This window comes from Tiliqua scincoides, chromosome 7 (genome assembly GCF_035046505.1).
Source record: "Tiliqua scincoides isolate rTilSci1 chromosome 7, rTilSci1.hap2, whole genome shotgun sequence".
NCBI classification, from domain to species: domain Eukaryota; kingdom Metazoa; phylum Chordata; class Lepidosauria; order Squamata; family Scincidae; genus Tiliqua; species Tiliqua scincoides.
The window spans coordinates 24,922,013-24,940,313 of NC_089827.1; the positions used below are offsets into that span (position 1 = coordinate 24,922,013).

Below are 18,301 nucleotides of genomic sequence, written 5' to 3' on the forward strand. Positions count from 1 at the left end.
GGGCTTGTTTCTGAGTGTATAGAATTGTAGGCCTAATCTCTTTACAATGCAGTCTAACTACATAAGCCAGTAAAGTTTCTTTGAAATAATGGGGTTGAGCTACCTTAAGTTTAAGCTTGAAATGTTAAATAACACTTTCTATCTTTGGAATTGTCCCACATCAACTTAGCACTGCAGCAAACCCTCAATTTAATGAACCAACTTGGGGCGGGGGGGGGTCAATGATCAAACTCTACAAAATCCAAATGAATTTATGACAATGCACATGTGCAAACTATACATAACTAGTTTTTAATGACATCAACAATGTTCATTATTTCCAGATCTGTTAAATTGAGGGCTCACTGTACTCAGTGTAAGTAGATTCCTCAAAAAACCGCAATTAAAATTTGCTAACATGATGAAGAGAATGCTGTTTTTACTGTACTCTGCCTTGGAAAAGGCAGCCCAATTTTATACTCCAGCTAAGATAGCTCCCACCGCACTCCTGTATGCTACCATCTCAGGGCCCAGCCCTATTCAACTTTCCAGAACTGATGCAGCTGCAATGCAGCCCTGAGGTAAGGGAATAAAAATGCTGCCTTACCTTGAGGAAGACTCCATGACTGTACACCCACTGCAGGATACAGTGTGCATCCTCTTGGTACAGTGACACTGGTGCTGGAAAACTGGATAGGATTGGGCCCTAAGACAGTGCATACTATACCAGCTATCTTGCTCCATCACCACTCTGTTTGACTAACAGTTTATGGGTGCTTTGCTCCCAGTGCTGAGCTAGCTGTTTTGCTCACCTCTGCCTCCTCTGCAGTGACTTTTCCTATATTTGGAGGTCTAACCTCCATGATGATATGTACAAGTACATTTGTATGTGGCAACCTGAGAAGCTAGGTGTACATGCAGTGTTCTCTGTAATCCTGCCACTTATGCATGTGAAAGAAGATGTACATTCTTCTCCATCCTGCCTACCAGGGGACTCTCCATCAATAACACACCTATTTTTGAAATGCTGTCTTGTACAAAATGCTGTCTTATCCAACCAACTTAATAATGCCCTGTTATTATGACAAGCATTTATACCCTACTTTTCTTGCATAAAGGCAACTCTGTGATTTACAATCAACAGTACATCATCATAATAAAAATAAAACAAGAAGGCAGCTAAGAACATTGCCTATCCACAATAAAAGTCACAGTAAACCCGCCATCACCCACAGCAGCCCACCTTCCCCTGCAGTGTTTCTCAAACTGTGGGTCAGGACCCACTAGGTGGGTTGAGAGCCAGTTTCAGGTGGGTCCCCATTCATTTCAATATTTTATTTTTAATATATTGCTACCATGGCATGACTGCATTTGGGGAAATGTTCTAGACCTGTACTTTAACAAGCTACTATGTACATTCTTTTAACAATTATCATAAATTGGCCTTACTTCTGGGTAAGTGTGGGTAGGATAGCAGCCTAGGATTGTTAACAATTTTCCTGCTTGATGATGTCACTTCCGGTCATGATATCACTTCCAGTGGGTCCCCGATAGATTCTCATTCTAAAAAGCGGGTCCAGCTGCTAAAAGTGTGAGAACCACTGCTAAAGCATGGGTTCCATTATTGCCTATATGAGAAATGAACCTTGTATAGTTATGTTGAGGAAGCAGGGCTGCCTAAATACACTATACTAGTGCAAATTCAGCAAAATTCCTAGCTGCACAACTACCAATCAAGTGGAATTGAGTACACACTCTCCCCAACCTACCAGTGGCATAGCTAACCAAGTTGCTGCCCGTGCAAAGAAGATTCAGTAGCCCCCCTCCGCCACAATGACATCAAATTTAATTAAATTAATTAAATTGAGTCTTTATTTGTTATTTATTGGGTGTTCGGGGTTTTTATTTGTATAAGTGAGTGAGAAATGTTAGCTAATATTTTGAAATAGCAAGCACTTGTTGCACTTTTACAGCACAATCTATTCATGTCTACTCAAAAGTAAGTTCCATTGTGTTCAGTGGGGCTTACTCTCTGGTAAGTGAGGTAAGGCAGGATTGTAGCCTTACACAGTTTGAGAGGTGCAGAAGGGGGCTGGAGACAATCGTAAGAGCCAGCAGCTTACCTTTAGGAAGTGAAACTGAGGAATTATATCAAATGATGAAGCCAAGCCAAGTGCTGCTCAGTGCTCCTGCTGCAACTTGCCTCCCAGGTTGCTGTGCCTTGCTTGCTACCCTCTTCAGGTTCCTGCACATGCGCAGGTAACCTATCACAGTCAGCCAACTCAGAGCCCAATCCTCTGCATGTCTACTTGGAAGTAAGCCCAGTCTAGTCAATGGGGCTTACTTCCAGGAAAGTGGGGATGGGATTGCAGCCTTGGAGGGGAGCCCAATCCTCTGCCTGTCAACTTAGAAGCAAGCCCATTATAGTCAATGAGGTTTACTCCCAGGAAAGTGGGGGTGGGATTGCAGCCTCACAGGGGAGCCCAATTTTCTGCAAGTCTACTCAGAAGCAAGGCTATTATAGTCAATGGGGCTTACTCCCAGGAAAGTGGGGAGAGGATTGCAGCCTTGGAGCCCAATTCTCTGCATAATTGAGAGGAGGCTCAATCCTCTCAATCTCACAGGAGATCCCGCCCCCGCCCCCGCAAAAACAAGCAATTCCTTACATCTCGGCTGCAGGGAGGGGAAACTGTATGTTGCCGTGACTGTTGCCTTCCCTTAGTCTCCTGCCCTCCTCCCTCCAAGTGCCTGGCAGGGTTTTCTGCAGCAGCTCAATCGTCACACGCGGGCATTGTTGCCCCTCAGCCACCTTGCTGCCTGGTGCATTTGCTACCCCCTGCACCTCCCTAGCTACGCTACTGCAACCTACAGACATCTGAGTTACAAACAGCTGTATTGGAGCTTTGGTGCAGGTAGAATAGTGCTGTGCTGCTAAGAATCAGCTGTTTTGATGAAAGATGTGTGGTAAAGTTAATGGCTGGTGCCGTAGCATGGCGCTGCAAGGCATTCTTGGAAGCCATAGCATCTGTGCAATCACAGTAAAGGCTGAGTTCTTGTCTGCTGCATCTCTAGTCTCTCCCTGTATATTAACAAGCACGTTCCTGTTACTATACAGCTGCAATTTTCAAACTCTCTGGGAGTTTGAAACCCGCAGTAAGTCTTTGCGGGGCCAGGGGAAAGGCAGCAGGGGCAAGGCAGTGGCATGATCCTGGGGACTGCAGGGGGGCTGCAGGGACTGGGATGCACTCAGTCCTGTGTGCGGGGAGCCCTGCGCGAGCACCTGTAGGGCACCCCAGGTCAGGGAAAGGGAGAATGGAGCGATCTGCTCTGCCTCCGCAAAAGCAGAGCATGATCTCCCCACTCTCCCTTTCCCTGACCTGGGGTGCCATACAGGCTCCCTGCACCCCTGGGAGGCTGCAAGAGGCTTGGGCAAGTGCACCCAAGCCCCTGCAACCCCCCTGAGCGGCACGATCCTGCGGATCACGCTGCTGCCTTCCCCATCTCCTGGCTGCCCCCGCCCCTTAAGGGGGCAGAGGCCATTCTCTTTGGAATATGCCTGCATGGCTCTGGTTCTAACTTACATTGGTTTCAAGTTATGAACAGACCCCTGGAATATAACCTCCCTGTAAGTAGGGGATAGAAGATAGATACAACTTTATTCAGAACTAAGTCCCCTTGTTTTCAGTGGGGCTTATTCTCCCGTAAGTGTGCATAGGATTGTAGCCCTACTATACTGTCTGTGACAGGGACACATAGTTCACAGTCTTATGCGCAATGACTTGGGATATATGCCACTGTATTCAGCTGGGGCTTGCTTTCAAACAAATGTGCACAGAATTGGGTGGATAGCATCCTGTCCAGCAATGTTGCTCCTTGACATTAGACAGGCTTGTGGCCTAAACTACTTCTACAGCAGCCATTTTCAACCACTGTGCCGTGGCACACTGCTATGCTACTGATGGTCTGCAGATGGGCCAAGAGAGTCTGGGGAAGGGTCATTTGTTAGAGCTCCTGTCAATGGGTGTGCCTTGCCAATTGTCAAAAAACTGACGGTGTGCCTTGACAATTTTAATTTGGTGTGCCTTGTCAATGTGCCATGAGATGAAAAAGGTTGAAAATCACCATTTTAGAGAGCCACCTAATTAAGATTTTAAGAGCACATTTGGTTATAATCCATTTACAAGACACTTCCACAAACTATTGTTATAATTTTTAAAAAATTGTATGCCTCCCCTGGTCTTCAAACCTTATATATAAGAAATACAAAACAGTATTTTTCAATTTACAAAGCCAAAATTATGCTTTGTACTTTGAGTGTATCCACGATATTTACATAGCTGTAGACATGCTAGGAATGCCCATATCAAGAAGCACATCTGCATTTTACCTGGGATGCTACCTATAAAAGTTAATCTTGTTTTTTTAAAAAAAGCCTCTCATGCATCTCACACAAAAGGCCCTCTCAATCTCCATCATCCTCAAACTGTTTCCTTTATAGATTTTTACCCTTCATAAAAGGCACCCTGATTTCCATAACACACTGTTTCTCAAACAGTGAGTCGCAAGTCAATTTCAGGTGGGTACCCATTCATTTCAATATTTTATTTTTGGTATACGAGACTTGATGCCAACATGGTATGTGACTGCATTTGGGAAGATCTGTACTTTTAACAGGCTACAATGTATATACTTTTAACAATGATAGTCAATGGGGCTTACTCCTGTGTTAGTGTGGATAGAACTGCAGCCTAGGTTTGTAAAAGATTTTTCCTGCTTGATGATATCAACTTCTGGCCATGACAACACTTTTCTGGTTAATGACATCAGTTCCAGTGGGTCTTGACAGATTATCATTCAAAAAAGTGGGTCCTGGATCAGTTTGAGAACCACTGCCCTAACAGATCTGAAAATCTAAGCCCAAGGGCTCTGGCTTCCACCTAGGCAACAACAGTCACTTCCACACCCCCTTTTTGACAGGACCTGCCAGACTGCCCTGCTGTGGTCGCTTTCCCCACAAAACTTACAAATCATCATTATCCTTATTCCCTTCCTGTCCCCCACATCACTGGGGTCTCTGGAGTTTGGACATCTGCAGCTCCATATAGGCCTCCAATACATGAGAAGAATGCAGCCCCGGAGATGAAGGGTTGGTGACAACCACCCACAAGAGACCTGCTGCTGCTGCTCACAAGCCAATGGGTTTACTTGATGTGTGAGCAGGCAGACAGCCATTCCAGTTACAGTCTCACTAGAGAGAGCACCCCTTGCCTGCCCTGCTCCCCTCTCTTTGGGGCAATGATTTTCAACCTTTTTTATCTCACAACACACTAACATGGCACAGAAATTGTCAAGACACATCATCAGGTTTTTGACAAGGCACACCACAAGGCCAATGGGGGGGCTCACATCCCCACTAGCTCTACTAATAAATGACCCGCCCCCAAAATTCCTGTGGCACACCTGCAGACCACTCACAGGGCACACCAGTGTGCCATGGCACAGTGGTTGAAAATGGTTGGGCTAGTGACAACCACCCACAAGAGACACGCTGCTGCTGCTGCTGCTGCTGCTGACAAGCCAACATGTGTTTAGTCCATGTGCGGGCAGGCAGGCAGCCATTCCTGTTACTGGAGTGAGCACCCACTGCCTGCCCTGCTCCCCTCTCTTTTGGGGAGAGCTCCAAACCAACAGCACAAGGAGAGGCAACCTTCCCCAGTCACACCATCGCCAACATGGCCCAATGGTCACATCTTCCCCCATCTTCTCCAACCCCTTCGGAACTGGCCATCATATGCCTCCGTACTCAGAAGCAAGTCCCATTATAGTCAATGGGGCTTACTCCCAGGAAAGTCTGGACAGGACAGCAGCCCAAGAGCCCCATCCTGTGTCTGCCTACTCAGTGGTCATTCCCATTATAGTCCATGGGGCTTACTCCCAGGTAAGTGTGGACAGGACAGCAGCCCTAGGGCCCCATCCTGTGCCTGTCTACTCAGTGGCCAGTCCCATTAGAGTGCACGGAGCTTCCTCCCAGGAAAGGCAGCCTCGGGCGTGCTGCTGGTTCGGGGCTCCCCAGGAGGGGAGGCAGGCCGGGGCTCTCAGGAGCCAGCCGGGCGGCACTCGGTCCGGCTGCTCACCTTCCTGCTGGAGCAGCAGCTTGAGGTCGCCGTTCTCCTCCCGCCCGGCCGCGCCGAGGCCTCCGCCAGCCGCTTCCTCCACGGGCAGGGCGCCGAGCCGCCGCTTCTCCTTCTCCCGCCGCTCCTTGGGCCTCTTGGGCTTGCCGCCCTCGCCGCCCGCGGACGGGCAGTGGTGCGACTGCGAGGAGGGCGGCGGCGGCGGCAGCAGCAACTTGTGGGGCAGCTGAGGCGGGAAAACGAAGGCGCCGCCGCCCCCGCCGGCCCCCGAGAAGGCCGCGAAGCTCCACACGGCCGGGCCGCCGGGGGTCGGCGCCCCCGGGAGAGCAGGCGGCGGAGGCTGCCTGCCGCCCCCCTCGCCGTTGACGCGCTTCGGGCCCTTGAGGCCCCGCTCCTCCGCCCCTCTCATGCGCTTGGCGGCCGGCTGCAGCCCGCGCTGGGAGGCCCTGGCCGCCGCCGCCGCCGCCGCGCTCGACGCCAGGGACTCCTGCTGCTGCTGCCGCCGCTCCTGCTGCTGCGGGGGCGGCGCCGGGGTCACCAACGCGCCTCGGAGGGGACTCGGCGGCGCCGCCATTTTGAGCTCCTGCTTGCGCTGTATTTACCTCAGCGGCCCGTCGCCCCAGAGCCGGGATGGCGGGGCGGGGAGGGGCGGGGCGGCGGAGAGGCCGCCAATGGCTGCCTGCGCCTGGAGGGAGCTGGGCGCAGCTTCGGTGGCGGCTCTGCGGCGCGCTGCTTCGGTGGCGCTCAAGGGCGGGAGAAGGCGGCTGGCGGGAAGGGGCCTCGCTGACTGGCCCCCGGCCCGGAGGTGGAGCTGCGGGGCGCCAGAGGAGGCTGCCCGGTTTACAGCCTGTCTACTCAGAAGTGTCCCATTACAGGCAGTGGGGCTTACTCCCAGGTAAGTGTGCGCAGGATTGCAGCCTCACCACTTAATCCTATGCGTGTCTACTCGGAACTAACTCCCATAAGAGTCAATGGGCCTTACTTCCAAGTAAGTGTGGACAGGAGTGCAGCCCCACAGCCCAATCCTGTACTTGTCTGCTCAGAAGTAAGTCCCATTAGAGTCAATGAGGCTTACTCCCAGTAAGGTGTGGATGGGATTGCAGCCTCACAGCCCAATCCTGTATCTGTCTACTCAGTACTAAGTCCCATTTTAGTCAATAGGGCTTCCTCCCAGGCAAGTGTGGCTAGGACTGCAGTCTGAGCCTGCAATCCTATCCACACTTTCCTGGGAGTAAGCCCCATTGACTATAATGGGGCTTGCTTTCTGAGTAGACGCGCATAGGATTGGGCCTTGCTTCGGGATTGTTTAGAGGGGACAGTTTTGGGGCAGTGGGGATCAGGGATGTGTGTGGGTGGAGAGGCAGGTGAGGCAGAGCCTCCCCATTGAAGTGCGTAAGTCAGTGTTTCTTAAACACTAGGTGTTTCCCCAATCATTTCAACATTTTATTTTTGATGCTACCATGGTATGCAATTGCATTTGGGGAAATGTTACATACCTGTATTCTTTTAACAATGATAGTAAATGGGACTTGCCTGGGTAAGTGTGGGTAGGATTGCAGTCTCGGATTGTTAACAATTTTCCTGCTTGATGATGTAACTTCCAGTCATGACATCACTTCCAGTGGAGCCTGACAGGTTCTTATTCTAAAAAGTTCCTCCCACTGCTTAAATGTGTGTGAACCACTGGCATAGGTTAAGTATGTGAGGGAGGCTCTGCCTCACAGGGTGGTGGCGCTTTTTGAAGGATTCTAGTGGGAAGGCTGTGCCTCACCTGCCTCCCCAACCACTGCACCTCCCTGGTTGAGATGATCCTGGAGCAGTCCTGAGGTACAGACTGTGGTTCTTCCTCGAGAACCCTGGAACAGGGAGAAATGTTCTGAGCGTGGCAGTATTTTAACAGGTTAGATCAGCAATTTTCAACCATTGTGCCTTGGCACTTGGTCTGCAGGTGTGCTGTGGGAGTCTGAGAAGGGTCATTTATTAGTAGAGTAATTGGGGGGTGTGAGCAGCCTCCCAGCAGCATGATGTGCCTTGATCTGTTTAGCACCATGTCAGTATGCTGTGAGATGAAAAAGGTTGCATTACCATTGCATTTGCATTTGCATTACCATTGAGCACAGGCAGGAAGGACCCTGGTCAGGGGCAGAAGCACCTGCCAAGGAGGCTCTGCTGCCCTGAGAACGCCTGCAGCTTTGCAGTATTCGCTCCATAAGACGCACACACTTCCCCCCCCCCACTTTTTTGGGGGGAAAAAGTGCGTCTTATGGAGTGAAAAATACGGTAATTAAAAAAACTTTGGGTTCACATTAACATGTTCCCCCTGATTAATCAAGCACTGGGGCTGTTTAATATACTTTAAAATACATTTACTTTAAGTAAATGTATTTTTTAAATAGGTGAATCATCAAACAGTGGCTGGCAGCCATCTTAAAAGAGGTATTCCCCCTTCTCTCACCCACCAGGGAATACCTCTTCTAATTGGTGCCTTCTGTGACATACACTTGCATTATCTGAAGATGAAAGTGTGCTTATGTTGTCAGAACTACTGTTTTTATTCATATGCAGTTTTAATCAACTGATACACATAATTAATCAACTGCATTTGCAGTGCTATATATGATTGTGCTGTAAGATTTTTGAATTGGATGAGAGTGCGAGTTCAAACCATGGTCACATACTGAAGAACATGGAACATGGGTTGCATCCTTCTGTGCTTGCAGTAAGAGTGATTAAGTAGTGAAGGAAAGTAGTACATGTTCTTCCCTTTAAGGAGAAATGTTAATTCTTGCTAATGGCAATGAGTGCACAACCTGGAAGTTATAATTATTTTAGATTATTGGCATGGCAGTGTTTGTTCCCTCACCTGTGCTACCACAAATTTTCCTGTATTAGCTCAATTAGAACTATCCATGGGTATATAGGAATACCAATATGATGCGGCTTGCAGTAGTGCTCTGGTAAAGTGAAAAAAGTAGGAGAGAGCATGAAGTTCCCACTGTATATTGTAGTAAGTGGAAAAACAGCACTAAATTTTGTAATTGTAATAAATTTTGTAATTTTGTACTCAAAGCTCAGTTTCCAGTCAGTATGATTCTAGTGCTTGGCTCTGCTCTCAGTGAAATGCCCAGAGGGAAAGAAAGAAAGTAGAGATCTCCAAGTCAATTGTTACGAAATCATAGCAGTCACTTTGTCTTGGCACTATCCTGAAATATCTGTTAATAACCATTTTCACAATATTGTTAACTGTATTTATATACCACTTTTCAACAAAAAGTTCACAAGAGGTTTACAAAGAAAATCAATAACGAATGGCTCAATATATAAAGTATGTTTTTGTTGGAATTAGTTCAAGTTCAAATTGGAATTAGTTCAAAAGCGCTCTTCCACATACTGAACCATTAGATGCTATAAAAAAATGATGCAACATTCAAGGACTGTTGGGTGGCAACAGTTAATGTTCCCCTACAACCCTTAATTTTATTATTATTTTATTATTATTTATATATTATGTATGTGTTTATATATTATAATGATCTCTGAACATTTCAGTTGCAGTATTATGGAGAGACCATGTTTACATAATTGTATCTAATGTTTGCACCAATAGCAATTTTTCTTCCTCACAATTTTTTCCCCTACTGTAAAAAGTATAGTTGAATAGTTTGAAGGCAAAAAGTATTGAAAATAGTGTAGTAATTGCCTAAAGTAAAAACTTACATCAAATCTAAGTCAGCATACATCAAATCTAAGTTAAGGTACTTCAGTATAACTTGAGCATATGAAATATACCATTATTAACAGCTCACTTCAATCATCATGATATACCAGCATATTTCCATGTATGCCAGTGTAACAACAGCCCCACCAGTGCAGAAGTCTGCCCACCGATGGATGCACTATAGTAACTAGTACAACACTGAGAAAATACTATGCCACTGTGACTACTCTCTCGTGCTGGAGAGATCAAAACATGGAGGATTTTGGAGCATAATGGGGAAGGTACAGGGGTACAATGGCTGGGTGAGTGGTTTTTGGAGTAGCCAGTGAGTATTCTAGTCCTGCCTTCCCTCTTCTTTTGTCCCTGCTATGAGTGTTTCTGGCCAGTCATATTAAATGTGAGTACTTTGCTGGTTAGGGCAAACCCCTTGGCTGGTTTAAACCTAGCTTGCCAGTCTCCCAGCCTTCATCTCTGTGCAGTGAATTACCAGCACCCTACTTTGCCTGCATGCTGTTAAGGCTCCCCTTGTAACTCATCTCACTCTCTCTCCTGGTAATAGGCATCCTTCTAGCTCATGAATGCCCCCACAAGAACTCAAACCCTTGCCCAAAAGAGACTTGTATGTTTGTTTCACATGCTGCCCTCTTCCAAGTAAGTTATGTTTCTGTGTGCTAGTGGGATAAGGGGACTTGAACCCTGGGCAGAAGGATGGATAAGAATTCTTTCACTTGATCCTACAGTAATGTAGCATCTGCATGGTGGGGTTTGGATGCATGTAGTGATTGGCTCTGACATCAGAGCACCATTTCATGGCTGATGGGTTATGGCAAGGTTTCTGTGGACCCTGTTAACATTACTGGGTAGGGCTGTGCTGATAGAGGAGCTTACTATACAGTGGTTATACCAACATCAGTGTGGTATGGCATAGCTTCTGAACAGGAATCAGCCATAAGACTTTTGAAATAGTTAATGAAATTAGCTTGTTGAAGTAAACTTAAGCCATATCTGCCCAACATTGTATATATGTAATGGGGACCAAATGTGTACACCTATGGGCCAGGAAGAAATGGGTTAAAGGGCAATTTATGCTACTAATATGGAGTAGAAACATGCACGAGCTTCCACATAAGCCTGATGCAGAAATAAAATGTTTCTCTCTCATTTATTGCAAATATAAGCCTATTAATCTATCTTCACCCAGGATGCCTAGAGGCTGAAATACACTATTGCAAACTTTTCAGACTGGGGCATCACAATGCCCCGGCCTGTGGGTCCTGGCCTCTGCCCCCTTAAGGGGTGGGGGCAGCCTGGAGGCAGAGAGGAGGCAGCAGCATGATCCCCAGGATCATGCCACTCAGGGGGCTGCAGGGGCTTGGGTGCACTTACCCAAGCCTCCTGCAGCCTCCCTGGGGTGTGGGGAGCCCTGTGCGACCTTTGGAAGGGCTCCCTGCAGCAGTGAAAATAAAAGCAGAGCTATCACACCCGGCCTCTGCTAAAGCCGAAGTGGAGGGATGTGCCACTGCCTTCCACCCACCTTGCTGCCTCTCCCCGCCCCTGCAAGCACTTACAGTGGCTCTAACTCTCCATGAGTTTGAAAACCACTGCACTGTTGACATCACTGCAGCCCCCCAAGACCAGGAGGGCTTGGAAGGACATCTTCCAGATGAGAAACAGTTTCCATCACCATAAAGCATTTCTGAAGCAGACAGGCACCTCTGAAAAATCTTAGTTCCATCCATTTTCATATTTTCAAATTTATAACACCTCCCTCCTTGCTCTTCAAATAGACCTTCAGGGATACTCTTCAAAATTGTGTATTATGGGCTAGTCAACTGTGGTGCTGTATTATGTCTTCAATAAACCAGTCACTCTGAACCTTTTATGATTCTGTGGCCTTTTGTACAAGTTATGAATGGTGCTGGAACTAGAATCTATTAACATCTGAAACAGTATAATCAGTACGTACTAATAAGGTTGGGTAAATCCAAATAGAAGCACTGAAGGAGCTCTCTATGGTAATTGTGGCTTGGGGCAGACATATGCTATCTTTCAGGTCACCCTCAGTGCTGCTGCTGTCCACTTTGCCCTTGCTGGGGGTACTTTAGGAATATCTCCATTGCTAAAGCATCCTGGTTGAGAACAGAGAGAGAACTGGAAGCCTGCTCCTGACCTTTTCTCATACCTACCTTAAAGAGCTCCCACAGTGCTGTCACTCCACTGTCTACCAAGACATTCTAGGAACAGAGACCTCCTCCATTCCTCAGGCTGCCCTCCACACCCCTTCCCCCACTAGTCCATGGGCTCACTGTTTAAGAAAAGCAAATTGTGTTAAACATAGGAACAGCCAAATATCCTCACATTCTGACACTGACCAATGGTTAGGGGCCGCTTAAAATGATAAAAATGACATAACACCATCATGAAATTGGGCTTATAAAACACACAATATCCTGCTCAATTAACAAAACGCTGCTCTGTACCTACTGAAATGACTGCAGAGTATCTGTGGATCACCCTGCATGCTTCTGTGTTTCTAAGCCCCAAATTCCCTTGACACTCCTATTGTTTTCACTGGCTGTAGAGTCTTCTGAGCATGCTCGGAAGCTGCCAAGGAAAATGCATGGCGCTTTATGGAAAGTGAAACAGCCACAGTGCATATTTGCTCATGAACAGGCAACCATGCCTTGGTTCATTTGAAAGGACAGGCCAAGAGGAATGCAACACTACCAGAATTGTCCTGATTCAATGAATGCAGGTCCCAAAAACATTCAAGGAGGAAGTCCCTCTCTGCAAGCTGATAAATGTACTGAACGCTATGGAGAACAAAAATGAGCTACACATTCATGTTTACTTATGTGTAAGCAAATGTTTATGGCCTTTTATATTGGGCACTAACAGAAAATGGTCAGAAGTACCTATCTGATACCCAAACTAGTTATAAACAAAGTTGATCTCAATCAACTTATCACATTTTAAAGTGCAAGTAATCAGATTTTCCCTTGTATTGCTTTTGTTGTATATATTATGGCAACAGAAGGTATGCAATTGTTGTCAGGCTACAGTTGTCAGTCCCTAAGCTTGAGCTACAGTGGAAAGGAAGAATGGGTCTGTAATACACTGAATTAATCTTTAAAGACAAGCAGATCCTTATCTGCTTTGTCACACTCAAATGTCTACAATTTACATAATCTGATGCTGGAAATACTAAAGGGATTCTCAGAATGGCCCTTGCTCTTAAAGCCTCTCCTTTTTCATTACGTTAGAATGAGACAGAAACAGCTGTAGTAACAGATATGATTCAGCTATTTAGCATTACAGATCTGCAGTGATAATGAAATGAATACTGTCTGCTGCTCAGCAGGGTCAATGTCTGTAAACTTTGGCTATGCTTGGCAGCCAATCAAAAATGCTGCTACCCTAATTCAAGAAGAGATGATTGTTTGATCCAACACTGAGTTTGAGGTGCTCCAAGCCTCAACTTGGAGGTACAGTCTTCCACAGTTACAAGTTCACAAGAAAGAAGCAAGTCAAGGGGAGATAACATATTTGTATACTCCTTAATACTCCTATTTATGTGTATCCTTTTGATATTGAGTGCCTAATGTCTAGTACTAAATACTGGACTAAATGGACCACTAGTCTGTTCAGGAATAGTAGAATGAGGTTCAAAACAGAATCATATTGTGCTGCCTTAGTAGTCAGTGGGGAGTGTTGGCAGCTCAAAAGCTGATGGAACAGGCCCATACTTCTTGAAAACTGAAACAGTTCTCATTTGGCACCTAAGTGCTGTGGGAAATCACTCCTTTATACACTGTCATTGGGCAGGATTTGTAAATAGAAAAGCAGCACCAATTTATATTTTCTATTTTCATAATCCATGCAAAAAGGCAGCAATACAAGAGCATCGTCATTAAGTTCCATCTCAGCTATTTTACCTTCTATGTGGTACATATGAAACACCACTAAAGAAACAGAGTTCTCTCTTTAATTTAAAGATTCTCTATTACATAAACAAAAGCATATATGTAGTGAATTCTTATGAGAATTAACCTTGACATTGTACATTGCCAAGATACAGTGTTGCTGCAAGGGCCTTGAGAACCTTCAGTTTTACATATATACCTTCTGAATGAGAAAAAAATTTGTCCAACAGAAGTTGTCTCAATGGTCCTTTTTATCAGTGCGACTCTGAAAGGCTTTTCAATAATACACACTAGTAGTATACTGTAACACTAAACCTGATGTCATTTAGAAATGGTTTCTTCTAGAAATTTATTCTACAGATTGTAATGGAAATATACTATGAAGGATAACTGAAGAGTGAATTAAAGTGTTTTTTTACTGGCATTTCAAACATTTGATGATATGTTAATCATATTCGGTGAATGTATTCAGGCTAAAAATTTGATATTTCAAGGCACTTATGTACTCTTCAAAATGATAAAACCAGGACAAATTAGGACTGACAGTTAAATGGTATATAATATAAAAATAACCTTTTGCTTACAATTTACAAAATGTATTACAATCTTCATCTCTGCTATCCTGTAGTTCTGGATGTCCACCCAACTTTGTTTTTTAAAAAACAAACTATTTACTAAAACATTAGGGCAAATAATTTACAAATAAGATACACAAAAATTTAGACCATGCAGAGATTTCTTACACCTTCTGTTAATACTTTATGATTGCAGCTTTATCAAATTATATACCTGCTTGCCCTGGACATATACAAATAAAATGTACATGATAATCAAATGTTAGCAAAAAAGTTGTCCATAAACTCAATTTGTCAAAAGTTTCACCATATTAACATGTCTATAAACAGTGTGTAACAGGGTTAAAAGACATTAAGGCAATAATACTTGAAGTAACAAAATAAACCATATGTAATACTTTCTCCTACGTGTAATAAGGCAGATTGATGGCCCCAGCAAAAAGTTAGACTGCAATACTAGAGTCCACTGTTGTGAATGTTTAAGGTTTCTGTGATGTATAGCAAGAATGTACCATAGTGTAGTCATATCTACACTCTGTTAGTCCCCGAAAATAAGAGTGGAATATTACTGATCTAGTTCAGTGGCACTTGAATATTCCAGTATAATTTAATAACTGTCCATTTGTTCTTGCATCATGTCCATTCTGAAGGAGGTTCTCTTGGTCCTCTTGGTTTTCCACAACGGTTACCAAAACCTAAAAAGGTGAAAAGGTCAAGTACATAGTGTATCAGGGGAAAAAAGTAAATTTAGAAAACTATTCAGAAAGATTACTGGCTTACAGCTGCTCTATCATTCCCATCAAATATTTAAGACTTCTATGAGTACCACTTATATACTAGTTACAATCTAGAGCAGTGTGTGTGTGTCAAGCTAGTTTCATACAGCAAGCCAAATACCTTGTGAATAGCTGTGAAACCTTAGAAGCACAATAAGTTGGCAAGCCAGGATGATGGTTTACCACTATGAAGGGGAACATCTGGAGAAATGGAAGGCTATATGAGTCTCTCTCATGGAGAAATACAGGTGTGTGTCATTTATTGACTTTCCAGCTAAGGCAGGATCACATATATGACAGTCCTCTAAGATAGGAACACAAAGTTCTTACAGCTAGTCAGTTTCATTCAGTTACATGCTACAGACCAGTGTTTCTCAACCAGTGGTACTCATATCACCAGCAGTATTTGAGGTAGTGTCAGGTGGTACTTGGGCTGGTGTCCAAGGCCACCAAATCCCCACAACCTGGCAGCAAGAACAACAATGCAACATGACAAGCTTGGCTTTGTGGGCAGAGCTCAAGTGTGTGCTTTCTGAGAGCTTGAAAAAGCCCTCCCACCTACCACAAAATTCTTACCTCAGAACACCACCTAGAAGTTGCCAGTGCAAAGTGACTTCTGGGAGGCCCTCTGAAGCATGGCCTTGGCATCCGCAGATGCTCAAACCATCTTCAGACACATGCAATAGCAAGATATTTATAACATAGAACAGGGTGTCCTGTATCCATTGATCCCATATCCACAGATAGAGTCCATGGTGCCCCCCCTCGTGTGCACCCCCTCTGGAGCGCCGTCTGATCTTACTACTCACATCTGTCCACAACCTCTGCTGGACTCAGACTGAGCATTAGAGGTGAAAAAATGTCACATCTAGTTTTTCAGAGAAAGCCCTCCTTGCCTCTGCCTTCCTATCTCAGTCAATGACACCATACACAAAATGGTCACCTCAGATTATCTTAGGGGGCCTGCTGGAACATTGCTGAACTATGATCATACATCTTAAAGCTTGTGCAACTTTTTTGTAGCACCCCAAGGTAATAACCACCCATCCAAGTCTAAGCTATAATTTCTGTCAATGGATTCTTATCTATCTACAGCCAATTAACTTCTTTCTGACATCTAGAAATAAATCTATAGTTATTTTTTCCTTTGGTTAATATACCAGGAGGAAAATACAAATATATTAATACCTGTGCAATATATAAGATACATACTCTGGACAAAAGTTGCAATCCTATACACATCTACCTGGGAATAAATCTCACTGGCTACTGTGGTACTTCAGAGTAAAGGTGCATAAGATTGCACTGCAGGTTTATAAAACATTATGATACAGATAAAGTAATAAGTAATAGTTTACCAATGGCTGTAGTCTCTACTGGAACTTCTGGTTCCAAACTTCTTTTAGCAGTGGGACTGGAAAGGGGAGGCTGAAGTATTGAATCGGTCTGCGATTTATCTCCCATTTCATGATAATCTGAAAAGAGGAATCACTGATGTATAAATCCAAGAGTTTTGCCATTTTAAGCATCTGGGTTAAGGCCAGCCTTAAGGCAACATGGCTTATGACACTGGGCCCTGCCCTCCGCACTGGGGCAGCAGGTGGATCTCCCACTGCTGCAGCCAGCATCTGGCAGCCTGTGAGGGCAGCGTGGCAAGTAGAGTATGGGCTTGCTTGACCTCCCCTGTGACTGTTTGGCCTGAAATGGGCCTCCCAGACGTAATTGGCAGTGACATTATGTCACAGCTAACTATTTATGAATGCCATGCTTTGCACGTAATACCAAAAGGATCTGGTTTGCCACAGCTGCAGTTGCCATGGCAGCCTGGTGAGTGGAGGGGGCCAGTCCTGAGGCAGGCCCTGCCTCCAACTGTCAAAGCAAAATGTTTTAATATCCAGATTTGTTTTATGCAATTTGGTTTAGAGATTTCCTTAATTTCTTGAATTCCAAGAGAAACACAGAGACCTAACATCATAAATCTAAAAGCAAACATAGAGGCTGAAGCCAGCCTAATTCTGCTTGGACAGAATCTCCATTTCAACAGCAGTCCCCAACAGCATTAACTTCACCCACCCCAGTTAGTAGGCTCTCCCAGGGTAGCAACCCATGAAGTAGAAGGGAGTATCAGAACACAATTTTGTCCCTCTTCTCCCACTCACCCTCCCCCGCCCAGGTACACAAGTGAAGGAAGTTGCGGAACATGAAACTGGGGACTTCATCAATGACGGGTTAAAGCCAATTAAAAGTCCAGCATATTTCAGACCCCTCACCTCTTATCTGACTATTAACCAATACTTACTAATCAGAAAATGAACTGCTTACCAAGTTGTGCAGGCGCAGCCATTTTCAATCCCTGTTAACATAAAATGTTTTAAGAAAGATTTAAGGTAACATTTCATGGAATGTTTGAGCTAAACATGGAATATGATCCAACTTAAAATAGCTGCATGTAGGTTGGATTGCAAATTCATGATTATATGAATGTATACTACAGCACACGTGGAAACCATAAGACATATCCCCAAACACTGAAGTGAATACATTGTGAATGTTGCTTTCACATCCCTGAACTCTTGCCATACTTACCAGACATTTTGTTTGTTCTGATGTTTTCTGATTTTGCGACAAACTCCATTCAGCAGATCGTGGAAGGAGAACAGCTCTGGGCAAAGTTGTGGCTATGAAAAATCATTTTAAGAATAAAATACTGTATTCAGTAGACATGCGGATATACACCAACACAATAGAATCATGAAACAGTCTTTCAATGTTACGTTTACAGCTGTGGTTCCCAAATTCCTACTGGGGAGTTGGGAACCAGGTAACTGTTTGCATGAGTGGGGAAGGGGTCAGCGACAGCACCACAAGGATTGCAGTGCTGCCGCTTCCAAGGGGCTTTTTTACTTACCAGGGTGGGGGCAGCACTGGCCTCCTGCAGGGTCCTGGAGGCCCACAGCCTCTCTTATCTCCTCTGCAGCTGCAGTAAAAAGCCCTTATCTCTAATGAAAACAGAAAGTAGCTAGATCAGAGATAAGGGCTGTTTACCACAACTGTTTAATTCCCACAGGAGATCAGAGGGGACTGAGAGCCTCCGAACCTGCCATAGGAACAGGGCCACTCCCTTTAAGGGGGAATGCCCTGCTTCCAGTGGCCCTGGTGGGTCATGATCCACCACTTTGAGAACCACTGATTTAGAGGA

At 45.1% G+C, this 18,301-nt stretch overlaps 2 protein-coding genes and 1 long non-coding RNA gene across 3 annotated transcripts in view; 1 reads left to right on the forward strand and 2 right to left on the reverse strand.

Moving 5' to 3' along the window:
- Window positions 1–6,750, reverse strand: part of RSBN1L (round spermatid basic protein 1 like) — a 54,754-nt gene extending 48,004 nt beyond the window's left edge. The window contains exon 1 of the mRNA XM_066633802.1: window positions 6,114–6,750. Within this exon, the coding sequence (XP_066489899.1) occupies window positions 6,114–6,684 (571 nt within the window). The 5' untranslated portion in view covers window positions 6,685–6,750. The remainder of the gene's footprint in view (window positions 1–6,113) is intronic.
- Window positions 6,751–6,857: 107 nt separating this feature from the next.
- Window positions 6,858–18,301, forward strand: part of LOC136657079 (uncharacterized) — a 95,111-nt gene continuing 83,667 nt past the window's right edge. Inside the window, exon 1 of the long non-coding RNA XR_010794734.1 lies at window positions 6,858–7,005. This is a non-coding gene — a long non-coding RNA (uncharacterized lncRNA). The remainder of the gene's footprint in view (window positions 7,006–18,301) is intronic.
- Window positions 14,084–18,301, reverse strand: part of PTPN12 (protein tyrosine phosphatase non-receptor type 12) — a 90,486-nt gene continuing 86,268 nt past the window's right edge. The window contains exons 15-18 of the mRNA XM_066633681.1: window positions 17,689–17,780; window positions 17,425–17,455; window positions 16,461–16,577; window positions 14,084–15,021 (exon numbers count right to left, since the gene is read on the reverse strand). Of these exons, the coding sequence (XP_066489778.1) occupies window positions 14,960–15,021; window positions 16,461–16,577; window positions 17,425–17,455; window positions 17,689–17,780 (302 nt within the window). The 3' untranslated portion in view covers window positions 14,084–14,959. The remainder of the gene's footprint in view (window positions 15,022–16,460; window positions 16,578–17,424; window positions 17,456–17,688; window positions 17,781–18,301) is intronic.